Raw genomic sequence first — 16499 nt, forward strand, 5'->3', positions numbered from 1 at the left:
TGTTTGTCAATCATTTTGTTTGGTTTCTGAGGAAAATGATTCAATAACTTGCTGCTAATACACAACATTTCATCATATTTCCTCATAAGCCTCTTTTGTCTGACCATTTGATCCCATTTGAATTTGCAATAAAGGATCCACAGAGTTTGGTGACAATAATGACAGTAGATGTTTGTGTGAAAGTGCTGGAAGCAAATGAGTGTGTGATGTTCTTTCAGTGTTGCACTTTGTAGACGCTCCCTGAGCACTGGTCTCACAGCCAGCTGCACATAGAGACCAGTGTTGTTAGTCCAGGTCAGAAGATGACTTGTTGGAATGAAAATGAGCTTGTAGTTTGTCTGCTTTAATAATGTGACTGGAAAAAGGTGTTGGACTTCAAATATGTCCATTTCTTTCACACTTCACCTTTAAAAGTGAAGCCTTGTGGTTCCTGGAAGGAAAAACACGACTTTTTCAAGTCTTTGTCCTGTTTTTATGATAAATGTACGACTTTAATGTGAAACATTCAGAGTTTTTTCTCTTGTTGTGTTTGTTTGAAGCTGCTTCCTGTTGGCTTCAGCTGTTTGGAGTTTCCATTTTCTAAACTTCTGCATTCTGAACCTTCTTCAGCTCTGAACAGATGATGAAACACTGAATGATTTCAAGTAGAGCTGGGCGATATATCGAGTTTTTTAAAAATATCGATATATTTTCATACGAGATATAAGATGTGACAATATCGTTTATATCGATATAGCCTATGTTACGTTATAATTATACTTGTGGAGCCGCAGGTTTGCCTCTCTTTCGTCCACTTTTGTCTCTACGAAACGTTACTCGGCCTCGCCTCTCCTTCACTGAACACAACTCCGCCTCCCCCATAGCTTCACCTGCAGGCAATGACAAGATGAAAGCGGAAAATCTCCGTTAGCGAGTTACCGCGGATCGTCCCGTGCGTGGGGCTGGACGGCGTCAACGTGTTAGCTAGCTAACCACGCTAACGAGCTAACCGCGCTAACGACATGCAGCCCGGAGGAGCTGCACGGCCTAAAATCCTTTCATTTTCTCAAAACTGGACAGTGCGCCTTATGTATTAATTCTGGTTGTGCTTACTGACCGCGAACCGATTTTATGTGGTACACAGCGCTCAGCAATCTGTCAAAAAATGTTTTAATATGACTTTGCTAAGCTACGGAGCTGCACCGCTTGATGGATTGTTGGAGGATTACGGCTACCGGGGAGGAGCCTCGCGGAGTGATACGTACTGTGCTTCAACGTAATATTACCGTACTGTGTGTGTATAAGGACCATAAATGGCACCTGTTCAGAGACGTGGTGCAGCTGTGAAATCTGTCTCTTTGTTATTATGCTCAGCGTCTATTAGTTTACATTTTGACTGCACAATTGTGAGCTTTTTGTTATGCACAAAAACAACAAGGTAGGTGGACCATGATTATTTAATAAATGCTGATAATTTATTTTTAAGTAATTTCTTCATGTACATCTACGCTGTATGTAAATAAAAGTGCCCGTGTGACATCTGGGACACAGTGTGACTAAGAACTCTCTTTTTGTTCTTAACTTATGGCTTTAAAAAAATATATCGAGATATATATCTTATATCGCCATCCAGCTAAAAAATATCGAGATATGAATTTTGGGTCATATCGCCCAGCCCTAATTTCAAGCTCACACTTTGTCTAATAAACTTACATCTTTCATTCTTTATACAGATTGAGGGACTGTGGTTTGTCAGAGATCAGCTGTGATTATCTGGCAGCAGCACTGAAGTCCAACCCCTCCCATCTGAGAGAGCTGGAGCTGACCTACAACCACAAGCTGCAGGATTCAGGAGTGAAGCATCTGTGTGGTTTCCTGGAGAGTCCAGGATGTGGACTTGAAACTCTGAGGTCAGTCAGCATGTTTTAGTTGTGCTGAGATGAATATGATGTGAAAGTTGTGCTGACACTAAACTGCAGACATCAGGCTGATATTATACTGATCCACACTGAGGATCTTCATGGTAAAGTCTGTTTTCTTCTTCTCTGGTTTAGTCCATTGACTGCAGCAGAACAATGTTCACATTTCAAACCTTCAAAGAAGAAGAAAAATCCTCCACTGGATAATTCACTGTGAAACTCTCCAACTCTTCATTGCACCTTAAAGTCTGTCTGACACTGAAATCCAAAGCAAAATGTGCGTTTGCTTTACAGACAGCAGTCCAACACAAACATACACACATCATCCAAAACACAGTCCAACATCCAAATCTCCTCCACTGCCAGCATGAATGATGGGAAAGAGAAGGAGGAACACTCTGACATTCAGGGTTAGAATGAGTTTCATGAAGCAGACTGTGAAGATCAAAGCTGCATTAGAAAGCTTACATGAATGAATAAGTGGACAGAAGTGGACAGAGATCATCTGAAGCACTTCAAAGGCTTTAAATCAGCACATTTCTCTTTATTCTTTATCAACTCTGTTAGTTTCTCTCAGTTTTCTGTGGAATGAAGCTAACAGCAGGCTAATAAGATGCTGACCAATAGGTTTCTATTAAAGGTTGTAATTTGTATATGAAAAAGTGCTTTGGCTCAGCAGGGATCAGCTTACAGGTAGAATACAGCTGCTGGATGGGATTAGCATGTCATAGCTATCTACCAAACTGCTAACTGGGGGATTTCAGGCCATCTATGGATCATTTTTGCTAACTGTTTATTCAGCTTAGGCTCACAGGGCTGCAGCCTGTGCCCTAGCTGTCATAGGGCAAGAGGCGTGGTCCACCTGCACAGGTGAGCAGTCCATCACAGGGCCAACAGAGAGAGACAGAGAAGCACTCTCTCACATCCACACCTACAGCCAATTTAGAAGCACCAATGAACCTAAGCAGCATTTCATTGGACTGTGGGAGAACATCCAACCTCCACAGAAAGGCCAACAAGCTTCAACCTACAACCTTCTTGCTTTAAGGCACTAGTGCGAACCACTTTTCCCCATTTCAGCCCAAATCCTGCATCTTCCTGTTTCTGACTCCAGGCCAGCTCCACTAACACTTTCTCATCAGACACTGCCACCTAGTGGAGGAAGTCTTAGTTCCATTTGAAGCTTCAGATTACAGTTAGTTCCTTTACAAAGAGGTGGAGGTGGTGGGGCCACAGCACCATCATCACTGAGTGCCATAGGACACTTAACCTTTGTTTCCATATGCTGGGAACTTCCTGTTGTTCCAAGGAGGACTGGAAAATGTGTGAAAATCTCCCAGTCAGTTCCTCACAGCACACTTCAATCATTTCCCTCCCACAGCATCAGGACCAGGGCTTTTTCTCTCTTTGGTCCCACTAAGAGATTTCCACACAAACACCTCATCAGTGGGACTCTCAGAGCTACCAGCCCTTTGCTACAATCACAAAGCTCTTCATTGAAATCAATGATATCAAAGCTGGAATCAAATGAGTCCAAGTCTTCTGCTGATTCAGCATCACATTCATCTTTGCTCCTTGTTCTGCATCCCCACCATGGACTTCATTCCTTTCCAAGCCAGCCTTGAGTGTCCTTTATTCAGCTCATCCTCTGCTTTACTTTTACACCTGATTTTAGCTGCTTTATCTCTCTTTCAACAAGTTTCTGTGCCTCAATCTTTTTCTTCTCTCCCTCATAACAAGACAGCTTCTTCTGCCTGAGAACATGTTGAAGTGATTTACTAATCCAGGGCTGCTTATTGGGGAAAATACTTCCTGTTTCCAAAGTAATCCCCATTTTTCCCAGAAAGAAATGTAAGTAGAAATCGATGATCTAAGTGAGAACATGAGCCTTTAACAATAGCAGCAAAATATCTCTCCAATCTCAATACTCCCTCTCTCGACCTCTGGAACACCAGAGGTCACAATACATTGTGTTGGGTCACTCCTCGGCCCACTCAGCTGCTTCCATGTCCATCCATGGCATCATGGACATCGGGGTCACCACTCCCGCTCTGACCCTCTCTAGCCGTCCTCTGGCTCAGCAAATCAGACAACCTCATGTCATCTAAGTGGTCCAGTAATAAACACCAGCTCCCCCTCGAGAACACTCCATGCGTAAGATTAGGTTTTTTCTGCGTCCCTCTCTTGTGGTCCATCATGCCTCGGGCCTCCAGCATCCTCACCCCCCTGTGGTCGCCGAGATCTTCTGTAAAGCAAACCAAACACCTTTTCCTGCACCTCCCTAACTTATCATCTTTGGGACTCTTTAATCAAAAGCCTGATCCTAATTATCTTCTTGACTTATTGACTTGTATTTATATATATTCTTCAACATTACTCATCATTTTAAAACTCTTAAAACGCTGCTTTCACGTCCCTGCATGCGTTTCCTGTCGCTTGCCTTATCTAATCATCAACATCCTGTACACAGAAGTCTCGCTGCTGCAAGGCCTCCACTCTGACCTAGAATCTCCTTTCACAAGAAAATCATTATAAGCGCCTATTCTACTAAAAGATCCAAAAAAAAAAACAACCACTTTAATCAATTAAGTTTAAACATATAAGCAATTACTCCTGCATACATTTTATCACAGCTAAACGCTGCCTTGAAACAACTCCTGTGTGTTAACACTAACTTCATTTTAAAACTCACATTTCCTATGTTATAGCCTGTTTTTGGTACAGCCTTTTTATTTCATCTTGCTCCTTTGATGTAACAATACCTTCTCATTCTAGTTTATCAGACTTAACCAAAATATATGCTTTCCTTCCTTTGGTCCTTCTCTAAAGCAAGAAACTCCTATTCAGTTCCTCTTTTCTGTCACTTGTTACAGGGCCAGCTCAAGTTCAGTTAAACGCTAAATTAATTTGAGGCCTTTTGCCTGGAATCAATACTGTCATGTGTGTTTATGGACTCTATATGTCTGTGAGCGTGTGCAATCCTTCAATAACTCATATCATCCTCACAGTAGATTGGCTAATCATAGCGCTAGCCAAAGGCTTGTGACCCACAAGAGACGAATTGAGCCACAACTCCCTTAAAGGCACAAAATGCAATATGTATAAAAAGTCATTTCTACGTATAAGCTCTCCCCTTTATCCTAAAAATAAATCTATGTAATATCTGTATGTGTGTCTTCTATTCATTAATGTAATTGTCAGTTATTTTCTCTCTTTATTTTACCTTCTTCTTGTTTACCTCTTTGTTTGTGACGTGGACATCCCTAAACCATCCTGAGTTCCGGCTTCAATTTCAACCCAATTGTACCCTCTATTCTCGCAGTCGAACTCGTCTGGGCTTCACCTTCCCACTGGCCCCTGTGCCCTTCTCTTAGTGTCCTTTGTTGTCTTGTGATCCCCAGCAAACACAGTCTGTTTCTTCTCTGTTTCTTCTCCGTTGCTCTTTTCAGTATTTTCCTTTTAGATTAAATCCCAGCCTGGCAAAATATCCCATTCAGTGTCTTTAAACAGTTATGTCACACTGTTCTTACCAGCCTGCAGTTCACCGTGCATTTTCCATCACGTGCTTTTCTTCCATGCTGCTGCTGGTATCGTCAGTGTAGTTTCAGTTGCACTGTCTTTTGCCTGCTGTTAATTCTTGAAGTCCACGATGTTCTGTCGGTCTTCATCAGGAGATTAACTGTCCTATGAGCTTCTTCTCAGGATCGGGACAAGTGGGAGGTCAAGCTGTAAAATTTTAAGCCAAAATCTGGCCTGTTTTCCTCCCAATTCTGTTAATCAATGGTTTTGTACTCAAGATTCTAGGTTGAAAGAAGTCCACCTGTATTGACACACTAAAGCATACAATTAATATCCTTTTCATTTCTTTTCTTAAAACCTCCATTTGCTTCATCTGCCTGGAGTTTAACTCGTATGTTTCTCTCTCTGTGTGCTCACTTGTCACAGTCAGTTCCTTTTATGGGCATGCAAAGTTCCTGTCACACACACCATTTCCTGTCAACCTTGCAGCTGCTCAGAACCATATTTTCTGTTTCTATCTCTCCTGTTTTGTTTTTTTTACAGGCTAATAAAACTCTTGTTTTACTAAGTCTTGATCTAAAACAATTCACCCTTATTTCACGCACACACTTCTAAATATACTAAATTCTTTGCGTTTGTCAGATCGTCTCACACACACACCGCCTTTTCTCTCACACTTCCACTTCTGCACTCACTCTACTATCAACTTTCATAGTGTTATTATTATTTATTATTTTGTACAAATCACACCCAATCACTCAAAGCCTGCTACTCACAGCATTCACACACTTAAACTGTGACAAGAGTTGAGGAATATACTCACAACACGCTTTCCTAAGAGTATTTCAGACATGCCTTTCATAATCAGAAAGAGCAAGTCAAAGAAAACAATTGAAACCTCTATTAATTCTCACAGCACACACATAGAATAGAAAAAATAAAACACACCAGCATTTATTGCTGATGAGAGGTTACTCCTAAAAGTAATATGTTAGTCTTAAATATATACAGTGCACTCACTATATTTATATATCAAAACTCAGTCAATTACTATACATCCACTACGGCAACTCAAAACTTTATTTATAGCCCTCTAATGAACATAAATGGCGTCTTAAACACACACTCAACAATGTTTGCAGCAGTATTTGTAAAACCAACTGTGGTTTAAACAGTTCACTGCTGACTAATTTGCATTTTCACACTCACACACACACAGTCTAAAAATAGCTCCAGCACTGCCTCAGACTCCTTTCACACAGAGATCTCTTATTTTATATTACAAAGACGTCTTATATTTACAACCACTGTCACATCTGTCAGCTTTAGCGCCTAAACAATTTCGACAAATTTAAGTTAACGGTCCAACCGATAAAGTCCAACTTTTTTGTGATCAATTAACCAGTATCTGTCCAACAGTTTCTGGCCTCATCTCTAAAATCCCTAACTCAATTTAAAAGCGTCAACCAACCCAAACTTTGCCTGAAGCTCTATTTTTGGCATTTCACAGCCAAGGCTTACCCCGAAGTTTTAAGTTAAAGTTACACGCCCGAAGTCCAACTTCTGCTGGCCAAAAAAGCGCAGACTACCGTTCCAAACGGTAAGGAGACTCTAACTCCTAGTTATTCTGGAGTGCCCCAAGCTCCACAGTGACCAACTGACTATCCCTCTTCGAGGACAATGCCTAAGCGTCCTTGGCATTGGCAAGCGTTACCTCTGAGCACTGCGCTTCCTATCAGTCCAACTGACGTTCTTGAATAATTTATAATACTTTGGAACAACAGTAAAACAGGCAAAAAAGTGTAAGACTGAAGCAGGTCCAACCTTATAACCAATACGGGCTCCACCCCAAACAATAACCAAATTCCCTAATATACTAAAATCACTCAGCAGTCCAACTGCTTTCCACGGTCCAACCGTATTAAATCCTTTAGCGGTCCAACCGCATTCAATCATTTTTAGCAGTCCAACTGCATTAAATCCTCAGTACTGTCATGAGATTCTCATCAAAATCAAAGCAGACATTCCCCAGTAATTTCAGTGAGTAGACTTTAATTTGTAATGTCCAATTTGGCACACTTTGGAAATAATTCAACAGGTAGTGCCTTACCTTTGGATAAGCGGCTTAGAACAACAATGAGAAAAAGAGAGCTGATTATTAGCTCATCAAAACACAAAACAAAATCACAATGAATTATCGGTTAATTTCATTTAAAATAATTCATTAAGTATTTATGTACAATTCAAATTAGTTAATTACATATTTTGTTGGTTTGTTTTCTATTTTAATTATTTTACTGACACATTTAATGAATTATTTAATGATGTATTTATTTAATTCACGTTGCTACTCCTGGCCCTGCATCGCTGTTCATAAATACATTTTATTTGTCAGCTTCACCCATCAAAGTCAGGGGGCGGGGTTAATGCTGATCAAGTCAACACCATTGCTTTGGTCTGGTGGGCGTTCTTTTAGTGGGCTTTTCTCAATACTAAGTAGGCCTACACACCAGGGTTTGGACATGTGTGGACCCAAACTATACTTTTACCCTTTTTTGTGTGTCACCAAATACACTTTAATATTTTCTAGACAACAATGTAGTGGCGTAATCTTTAACCTCTTTTGGCTCCAAACAGAAGTGACAGACTTGAGCAGGGTTCATTTAAAGGCTGACAGAAGTGGAGTGGTGACGGGGAGATGTTTGACAGGACAGTGTTTCAGCCTCCACAGGTTCATGTTGTGCTCCATCAGTCAGTGAAGATGAAGTCAGTGCTGATGAGGCTGTAGAGTGTGTGAGGGATGTGAATGAGGATGATGAAGATCTGATGATAGCAGATAAAAACAGGCTGCAGAGACTTTGAGCCATACAGGGCACACAGTGTGTGTACAGAACAGCTGAAATCATTATGGAGGCCTCACTGGGATATGGAAGCATCACAGTACAGCTTCAGTGAAGCTTTAAAGTCTCTGATATGAGATGAGAAATGAAGCAGCCAGAGCTTTTTCATGAGTGGAAATCCACTGTGACTGTGAGCTGCTGCTACAGCCTCCAGATTAGCCAGCAGCTCATCCTGCTCAACATGGACCTGTGGTCAGAGTGTGTGCTGGATAATCCGGCCCAGGATGAGGCCAAACTGACATGGGATGAAATGTCTGTCACATAATTGAGCTTAGTGTAGTTTCATTTCTGCACAATTTAAAAACAACCAAAACTTTGTTCTGTCTTTTCTATGTTATACTGTAGACTTTCTTTGATACTGTGTCCAAAAGGAGCAGCTTTTACTTTGAAGGGGAGGCGTCTCTGTTTCCTCTTCAGGTTGGATGATGGAAGCAAATTAGTAGCTGTGTCCCAAAACGTCGGCTGCATCCTCCAGAGGCTGCATTTGAAGGCCGATTACGTCACAGCCAGGCGATGAAGGCTGTCCGTATTTGTCGACTCCTTCAAATGTGCCCGACAAATGCGTCCTTCATTTCCCCGAATTTGAAGGATTCGTCGGGTGTGTCCTTCGTGGCCCACCATATCCCAGAATTCATAGCGCGGCCCAGCCAAATTTCAGCTGCCAACAATGGCGGCAGCTACTAAGTTTTCAAATTACTCTTATTAATCTTTCTGGGTCACAAAATAAACTTTTAACATATTTTCAGGCGAGAAAGTAGCTGTGTAAACTTCAAATATCTGCTCGGTTTATCAAGACATCACATATTTGCAAAAGTGTGCCGACGTTTTCGGAGACGTCTGTTACCCACCCGCTCGCTAGCAAGCCGGGGGGTTCAATGGTCACTCCAGCCGGCGAGAGCAGCGGACACCCGGCTTCATCGTTTTCAGACCCCTGCTCTTTCACTACTCAGGTTAAACATGATATATAAGTCACTGCTCGGATAACTTAAAAATGTAATTGTTTGCCTTTTTTCTGTGTTTTATTTGTTCCGGAGTAAATCGGTTTGGCTGAGATCAAAGTTCCTCCGGGATTTTCACACAGCTGAATAAACGTTAAACAGGAAACTGATTAAACAGAAGTGTGAGACGGTCGAGAATTTACGCCAGTGTCCTGTTATATTTTAGATAGCAAGGAGCAGACGGCCGAGTTTATTAAACTCCACAAAGACAGCGGTGACGCAAATCTGAAGGCTAGACCGTCCCATTTCACAGCCTCGCACTTCCAGCCTTTTCAGTCTTTGAAGGACCCGGCCCACGTAGACCGCGAATACCGGGTCCTCCGAAGGATGCAGCCGACGTTTTGGGACACAGCTAGTGTGTGATGTTCTTTCAGTGTTGCACTTTGTAGACGCTCCCTGAGCACTGGTCTCACAGCCAGCTGCACATAGAGACCAGTGTTGTTAGTCCAGGTCAGAAGATGACTTGTTGGAGTGAAAATGAGCTTGTAGTTTGTCTGCTTTAATAATGTGACTGGAAAAAGGTGTTGGACTTCAAATATGTCCATTTCTTTCACACTTCACCTTTAAAAGTGAAGCCTTGTGGTTCCTGGAAGGAAAAACACGACTTTTTCAAGTCTTTGTCCTGTTTTTATGATAAATGTACGACTTTAATGTGAAACATTCAGAGTTTTTTCTCTTGTTGTGTTTGTTTGAAGCTGCTTCCTGTTGGCTTCAGCTGTTTGGAGTTTCCATTTTCTAAACTTCTACATTCTGAACCTTCTTCAGCTCTGAACAGATGATGAAACACTGAATGATTTCAAGCTCACACTTTGTCTAATAAACTTACATCTTTCATTCTTTATACAGATTGAGGGGCTGTGATTTGTCAGAGATCAGCTGTGATTATCTGGCAGCAGCACTGAAGTCCAACCCCTCCCATCTGAGACAGCTGGACCTGAGTGACAACTACAAGCTGCAGGATTCAGGAGTGAAGCATCTGTGTGGTTTCCTGGAGAGTCCAGGATGTGGACTTGAAACTCTGAGGTCAGTCAGCATGTTTTAGTTGTGCTGAGATGAATATGATGTGAAAGTTGTGCTGACACTAAACTGCAGACATCAGGCTGATATTATACTGATCCACACTGAGGATCTTCATGGTAAAGTCTGTTTTCTTCTTCTCTGGTTTAGTCCATTGACTGCAGCAGAACAATGTTCACATTTCAAACCTTCAAAGAAGAAGAAAAATCCTCCACTGGATAATTCACTGTGAAACTCTCCAACTCTTCATTCCACCTTAAAGTCTGTCTGACACTGAAATCCAAAGCAAAATGTGCGTTTGCTTTACAGACAGCAGTCCAACACAAACATACACACATCATCCAAAACACAGTCCAACATCCAAATCTCCTCCACTGCCAGCATGAATGATGGGAAAGAGAAGGAGGAACACTCTGACATTCAGGGTTAGAATGAGTTTCATGAAGCAGACTGTGAAGATCAAAGCTGCATTAGAAAGCTTACATGAATGAATGAGTGGACAGAAGTGGACAGAGATCATCTGAAGCACTTCAAAGGCTTTAAATCAGCACATTTCTCTTTATTCTTTATCAACTCTGTTAGTTTCTCTCAGTTTTCTGTGGAATGAAGCTAACAGCAGGCTAATAAGATGCTGACCAATAGGTTTCTATTAAAGGTTGTAATTTGTATATGAAAAAGTGCTTTGGCTCAGCAGGGATCAGCTTACAGGTAGAATACAGCTGCTGGATGGGATTAGCATGTCATAGCTATCTACCAAACTGCTAACTGGGGGATTTCAGGCCATCTATGGATCATTTTTGCTAACTGTTTATTCAGCTTAGGCTCACAGGGCTGCAGCCTGTGCCCTAGCTGTCATAGGGCAAGAGGCGTGGTCCACCTGCACAGGTGAGCAGTCCATCACAGGGCCAACAGAGAGAGACAGAGAAGCACTCTCTCACATCCACACCTACAGCCAATTTAGAAGCACCAATGAACCTAAGCAGCATTTCATTGGACTGTGGGAGAACATCCAACCTCCACAGAAAGGCCAACAAGCTTCAACCTACAACCTTCTTGCTTTAAGGCACTAGTGCGAACCACTTTTCCCCATTTCAGCCCAAATCCTGCATCTTCCTGTTTCTGACTCCAGGCCAGCTCCACTAAAACTTTCTCATCAGACACTGCCACCTAGTGGAGGAAGTCTTAGTTCCATTTGAAGCTTCAGATGACAGTTAGTTCCTTTACAAAGAGGTGGAGGTGGTGGGGCCACAGCACCATCATCACTGAGTGCCATAGGACACTTAACCTTTGTTTCCATATGCTGGGAACTTCCTGTTGTTCCAAGGAGGACTGGAAAATGTGTGAAAATCTCCCAGTCAGTTCCTCACAGCACACTTCAATCATTTCCCTCCCACAGCATCAGGACCAGGGCTTTTTCTCTCTTTGCTCCCACTAAGAGATTTCCACACAAACACCTCATCAGTGGGACTCTCAGAGCTACCAGCCCTTTGCTACAATCACAAAGCTCTTCATTGAAATCAATGATATCAAAGCTGGAATCAAATGAGTCCAAGTCTTCTGCTGATTCAGCATCACATTCATCTTTGCTCCTTGTTCTGCATCCCCACCATGGACTTCATTCCTTTCCAAGCCAGCCTTGAGTGTCCTTTATTCAGCTCATCCTCTGCTTTACTTTTACACCTGATTTTAGCTGCTTTATCTCTCTTTCAACAAGTTTCTGTGCCTCAATCTTTTTCTTCTCTTCCTCATAACAAGACAGCTTCTTCTGCCTGAGAACATGTTGGAGTGATTTACTAATCCAGGGCTGCTTATTGGGGAAAATACTTCCTGTTTTCAAAGTAATCCCCATTTTTCCCAGAAAGAAATGTAAGTAGAAATCGATGATCTAAGTGAGAACATGAGCCTTTAAAAAGTCCCAGTGGGTGCAGTCAAAGCAGTCCCTCAGTCCCAGTATATAGTCTTTGGTCCAGACTGGAACAACTGTGTGCCCAGTTTGAGCTCTCTTCAGTCCTGTGACCTGACAGACCCAGAGGGGCCATCACATCACATTTAGAAGCTCCCCTAATGGAGCCACAACACATGTCCAACACTTAGTCTGTCTTGTTGGACCAACTGGAAGAAATGATTCAAGGACTTAGTCACAGAACAGAGATTCAAATCTCCAAAATCCAACTGGCTGCATCAGGACATATAGTCTGAAACTCTGCACAGTTTCCTGTTTGAAGCTGCTTCCTGTTGGCTTCAGCTGTTTGGAGTTTCCATTTTCTAAACTTCTACATTCTGAACCTTCTTCAGCTCTGAACAGATGATGAAACACTGAATGATTTCAAGCTCACACTTTGTCTAATAAACTTACATCTTTCATTCTTTATACAGATTGTGGGGCTGTGGTTTGTCAGAGATCAGCTGTGATTATCTGGGAGCAGCACTGAAGTCCAACCCCTCCCATCTGAGACAGCTGGAGCTGTGGGCAAATTACCTGAAGTATCCAGATGTGAAGCAGCTGTCTGATCTTCAGCAGAGTCCAGACTACAGACTGGAGACTCTGGGGTCAGTAGAGTGATGGAGTGAGTGGGTGGTGCTGTCAGCAGTATTGTACTAAACACAGTCAGTATGAAACAAAGATCCAGTGTTTCCTGTAAAGCTGCAGCTTCTCAGTGAAGCTGTGAGAGGAGAATGGTGACAGGCTTCAGGATTGGACACAAACACTTCCTGTTTCTGATCTTTATGGTCACCATAGTAACGGCTGACACGCTCTGATCAAACGCTGTCAACAGCCAATCAGCTCTCTGAACAAAGCAGCACGCAGACCAATGACTGCATTCATTTCCAAGTTTAAAGCAGTGAAGAACACAGTCTGTAGGTGAGGAAGAATTTAGTGAGAGCAGATGTTTGGATGGAATTCCTCCAGTTAACAGCTGGAACCGTCCATCTGGATTGTTGGGCTTGTTGTTGGGGTTCCTACAGAGCTCAGAGTGGACACACCAAGGTTCTTCTAATGAATGAAAGTCCAAACTCAAACTAGGAGGGAAAAACATTTTCATCAACTTCAATAAAAATCCAAAGATTAGAAAAAGTGAAGCAACAATGAGTCCTAGTACAGTCCCAGCACTGAAGTCCCTGCTGCTCTTTATACTGGATGTGCTGCATCACTGACTGACAGCTGATGAAGAGTCTCTGGAAACACTCGTTTATCTCCTCTGCTCTTCCTTCTTCTCTCTGCAGGTGGAGCTGATGATGGTAAACAGGACGGTGTGTGTGCTGAGAGAGGAGGAGCTGTGTCCTGATGATCCAGAGAGGTTGAAGCAGCAGCAGCTTGTGTGTAGAGACGCTCTGACTGGGCCATGTTACTGGGAGGTGGAGAGGAGAGCTTCATCCAGCAGTGACTGACAGAGGAATGAGAAGAAGTGCAGATGACTGTCAGTGCTGCAGAGTGAACTGCTCTGAGAACAGCTCCACTGTCAGACACAATGTAGAGTCCAGCATCATCCCTGTGTGTCCCTCTGGATCTGACAGAGGATCATCAGTGTATCTGGACTGCTCTGCTGCTGCTCTGTCCTTCTACAGTCTCTGCACAGTCTCTGTCTGACTCTGGCTTCAGACCCTCCTGGATCAAACTCACCTGGAAAGACTTTCAAACATCACTCAATAGATTTGAATACAGAATATATTTGATATATACTGTAGATGTACTGTAGAGTTGCAGTTTGTCACTTGTAAATACAGTCTGTGAGCAGCTATGAGCTGAAAGATCTTTCTAGAAACACGAAATGTTTTCACTCTTCTGTTGCTTTTTCATATATTTCCACAACATTAATATTGATCCCACCTGTCTCACCTGTTTCATGCTTTTATACATAATAACAGGACACGTGTGATCTGAGCGCTGCTGTGGTTGCTGTGCTGCACGTCTTCATTTAGATAACAGAGACATCTAGTGGTTCAGAGGGAGAACTGCAGGAGGTGGAGCTGTGTTTTAGCATGGAAAACTTTTTATCTTTTAGGCGCAGATACAAATATGACAAGTATCAGTGTGAGATACAAAAGGTCACATCAGTCAGCAGAGGGAACAGTGATCACACAGCAATGTAAGAATAGAAACATAACAGTGAATCTGGACATGTATACAGATGGAAGCAAACAAACAGGATGTAACACTAGGTGCAGTTTATTTTCCTTGTGCTGACTTTTTACAGTTAGTGACAATAACTCTTACTGCGTACTAGCTAGCATGACGGAGTTTCTATACAGCTGGGTGGTGCTATGATGTTACTGATAGTGAACTTTATTTTATTAGAGTTTCCAACCGTCCTGTAAAAAACAGAATCGTCTCGTATTCAGAGAAAATATTACGCAATTTGTCCCGGACTTCAGCTAGAATGGAAAAGACACAAAGCTGGATTTATTCTGTGTCTTTACACTGTCATTCTCTCCCCTCCCTCTACTGTTGCTACTTCAATCATGAAACTGATCAATGATCAGCTGATCGGCTTTTCTCTCTTGTTTTTTTATCATCCACTTTGCGCCAGAAAGAGGAAACCAGCGGATGTCGCGCTAAACAACAGCAGCACGTTTTAGCTTGATCAGCTGTTGTTAGAATTTATTTAATATTAATTTCTAGTATCAGCTGATGTTTGCTGGAGCCACAGCTGTAAAGCTGCTGGTCATGATATTGGTTTGGATATGTGGTGAGAGGTAAACATGAAGATGAAACCAGGAGATGTCCTTACTGAATCATCAGAGCTGAACAGGTGATAGAGAAACAGGTTTACCTTTTAGGTGACATGAATGTGTTGAAGGGAAGTTATGAACTGTTTCTGAGAGACAAATAACACCAGGATCCTTTTCTAAGTAGCTGACAGTTATACCAACAAGACTCTGGAGTTCATGGAGCTGCATGTTCACCTGCTGGACATCACTACCTGACAGGTTTAACTGTCTTCAGAACATTGCAGAGGCCTTATTGACAGTATTTGGCTCTACATATCTGTGTGAGCAGATTTTCTCTCACATGAAGAGAGTCCTCAGGTCTGAATGCTGGACACTCGGAGACCTGTGTCTCTGAGTGGGAGACCAGAGATCACATTAACATGTGTGTCTCTGTATTAAGAAACATGACATATTGGCCCAGTTTATTTTTCTTATCATTGTTGTGAGGAGACCATAAATAGCATTTGTATTTTCTGTTGTACAGTTCATTTGCTGTTATGGATAAAAAGTCTTTCTTTGTTTCAAAATAGCTGATAAATATTCGCTGATAGCTGCAAACATCTGCGCACAAATATAATCCTATGAAGTGGTTCTATATAGTGTGTAATTTATTGCTAATGCAATCATATGGCACATTGACTTCTGAGGAAATGTTAGATGCACTCATCATCAGAAAGGTGTCCGACCTAAACCAGGGGGTTTAGAGTATCGGTGTCATGGTCCTGGGTCAAGCGACCCAGTATTTGAGTTTCATGTATCTTTTGTATTCATTTGCACCTAGCTTAGTTCACCTAGTTAATTTCTAGATTGCAGTTTAGTTTTGTTCCTTAGTTGTTTATGTCATCTCCCCCTGTACTAAGTCTCCCTGGTTCATGTGTCATGTCTGCGTGGTTATGTTTAGTTCTTGTCATGTTGATCATGTCATCTTGTCAAGCTGACAGCTGGTAACTGCAGGGGCGGATCTAGTAAAGTTTTGCCGACCTAAACCAGGGGGTTTAGAGCATCATAGAGTTTTTGTGGTTTGTTTTCTTTAAGTCATTTCACAGATTTTCTCTATAATTTCAATTCCTTGAATAAAACAACAAACTTAGGGGATGATTTTGTAATCCAACTTTATGTATGAAAGATTTGACTAAACGTAAAACAATCTTCCAACTCAGTCGTCATTCTTATCTTGTGAAATCAAACCAAATGTTCTGTTGTCTCTAAATCAGGGATTGATGAAATCTTTGATTGCATCCATTTATGAACATGTTCTCATTCATATTAAATCGTAGTCTAAGTCCTTCTTTAGAGGGATAAATGTCATTCATTGTCTTCAAATGTGTTTCTGTTGTTTTGGGGGGAAGTTTGAAGTCCATTGTTCAAAGTCTGTTAATGAAACTTTATGAAGTTTATGTAGGATGTTTTTCCTATTTTGTATTTGTTTGAATTATGATGTATTTCTGACTCTTGCT

The 16499-nt window shown here is 41.8% G+C and overlaps 1 protein-coding gene and 1 long non-coding RNA gene across 2 annotated transcripts; both read left to right on the top strand.

The window, feature by feature from the left end:
- Nucleotides 1–1689: 1689 nt before the first annotated feature.
- LOC146716427 (ribonuclease inhibitor-like) lies at nt 1690–10373 on the top strand (the record flags this gene model as incomplete). Its single annotated transcript, XM_085441360.1, has 2 exons — nt 1690–1889; nt 10162–10373. Coding segments are annotated over 2 exons (396 nt in total), but the record flags the coding sequence as incomplete, so codon positions are not given.
- A 2339-nt stretch (nt 10374–12712) lies between these two features.
- LOC146716428 (uncharacterized) lies at nt 12713–15639 on the top strand. Its single transcript, XR_014919210.1, has 2 exons — nt 12713–12882; nt 13558–15639. It is a non-coding gene; the product is annotated as an uncharacterized LOC146716428 (long non-coding RNA).
- Nucleotides 15640–16499: the final 860 nt, after the last annotated feature.

The sequence above is a fragment of the Copadichromis virginalis genome, linkage group LG3, assembly GCF_057382275.1.
Source record: "Copadichromis virginalis isolate Kocher_CV1m ecotype Utaka linkage group LG3, C_Virginalis_male_GT1.1, whole genome shotgun sequence".
Classification (NCBI taxonomy): Eukaryota; Metazoa; Chordata; class Actinopteri; order Cichliformes; family Cichlidae; genus Copadichromis; species Copadichromis virginalis.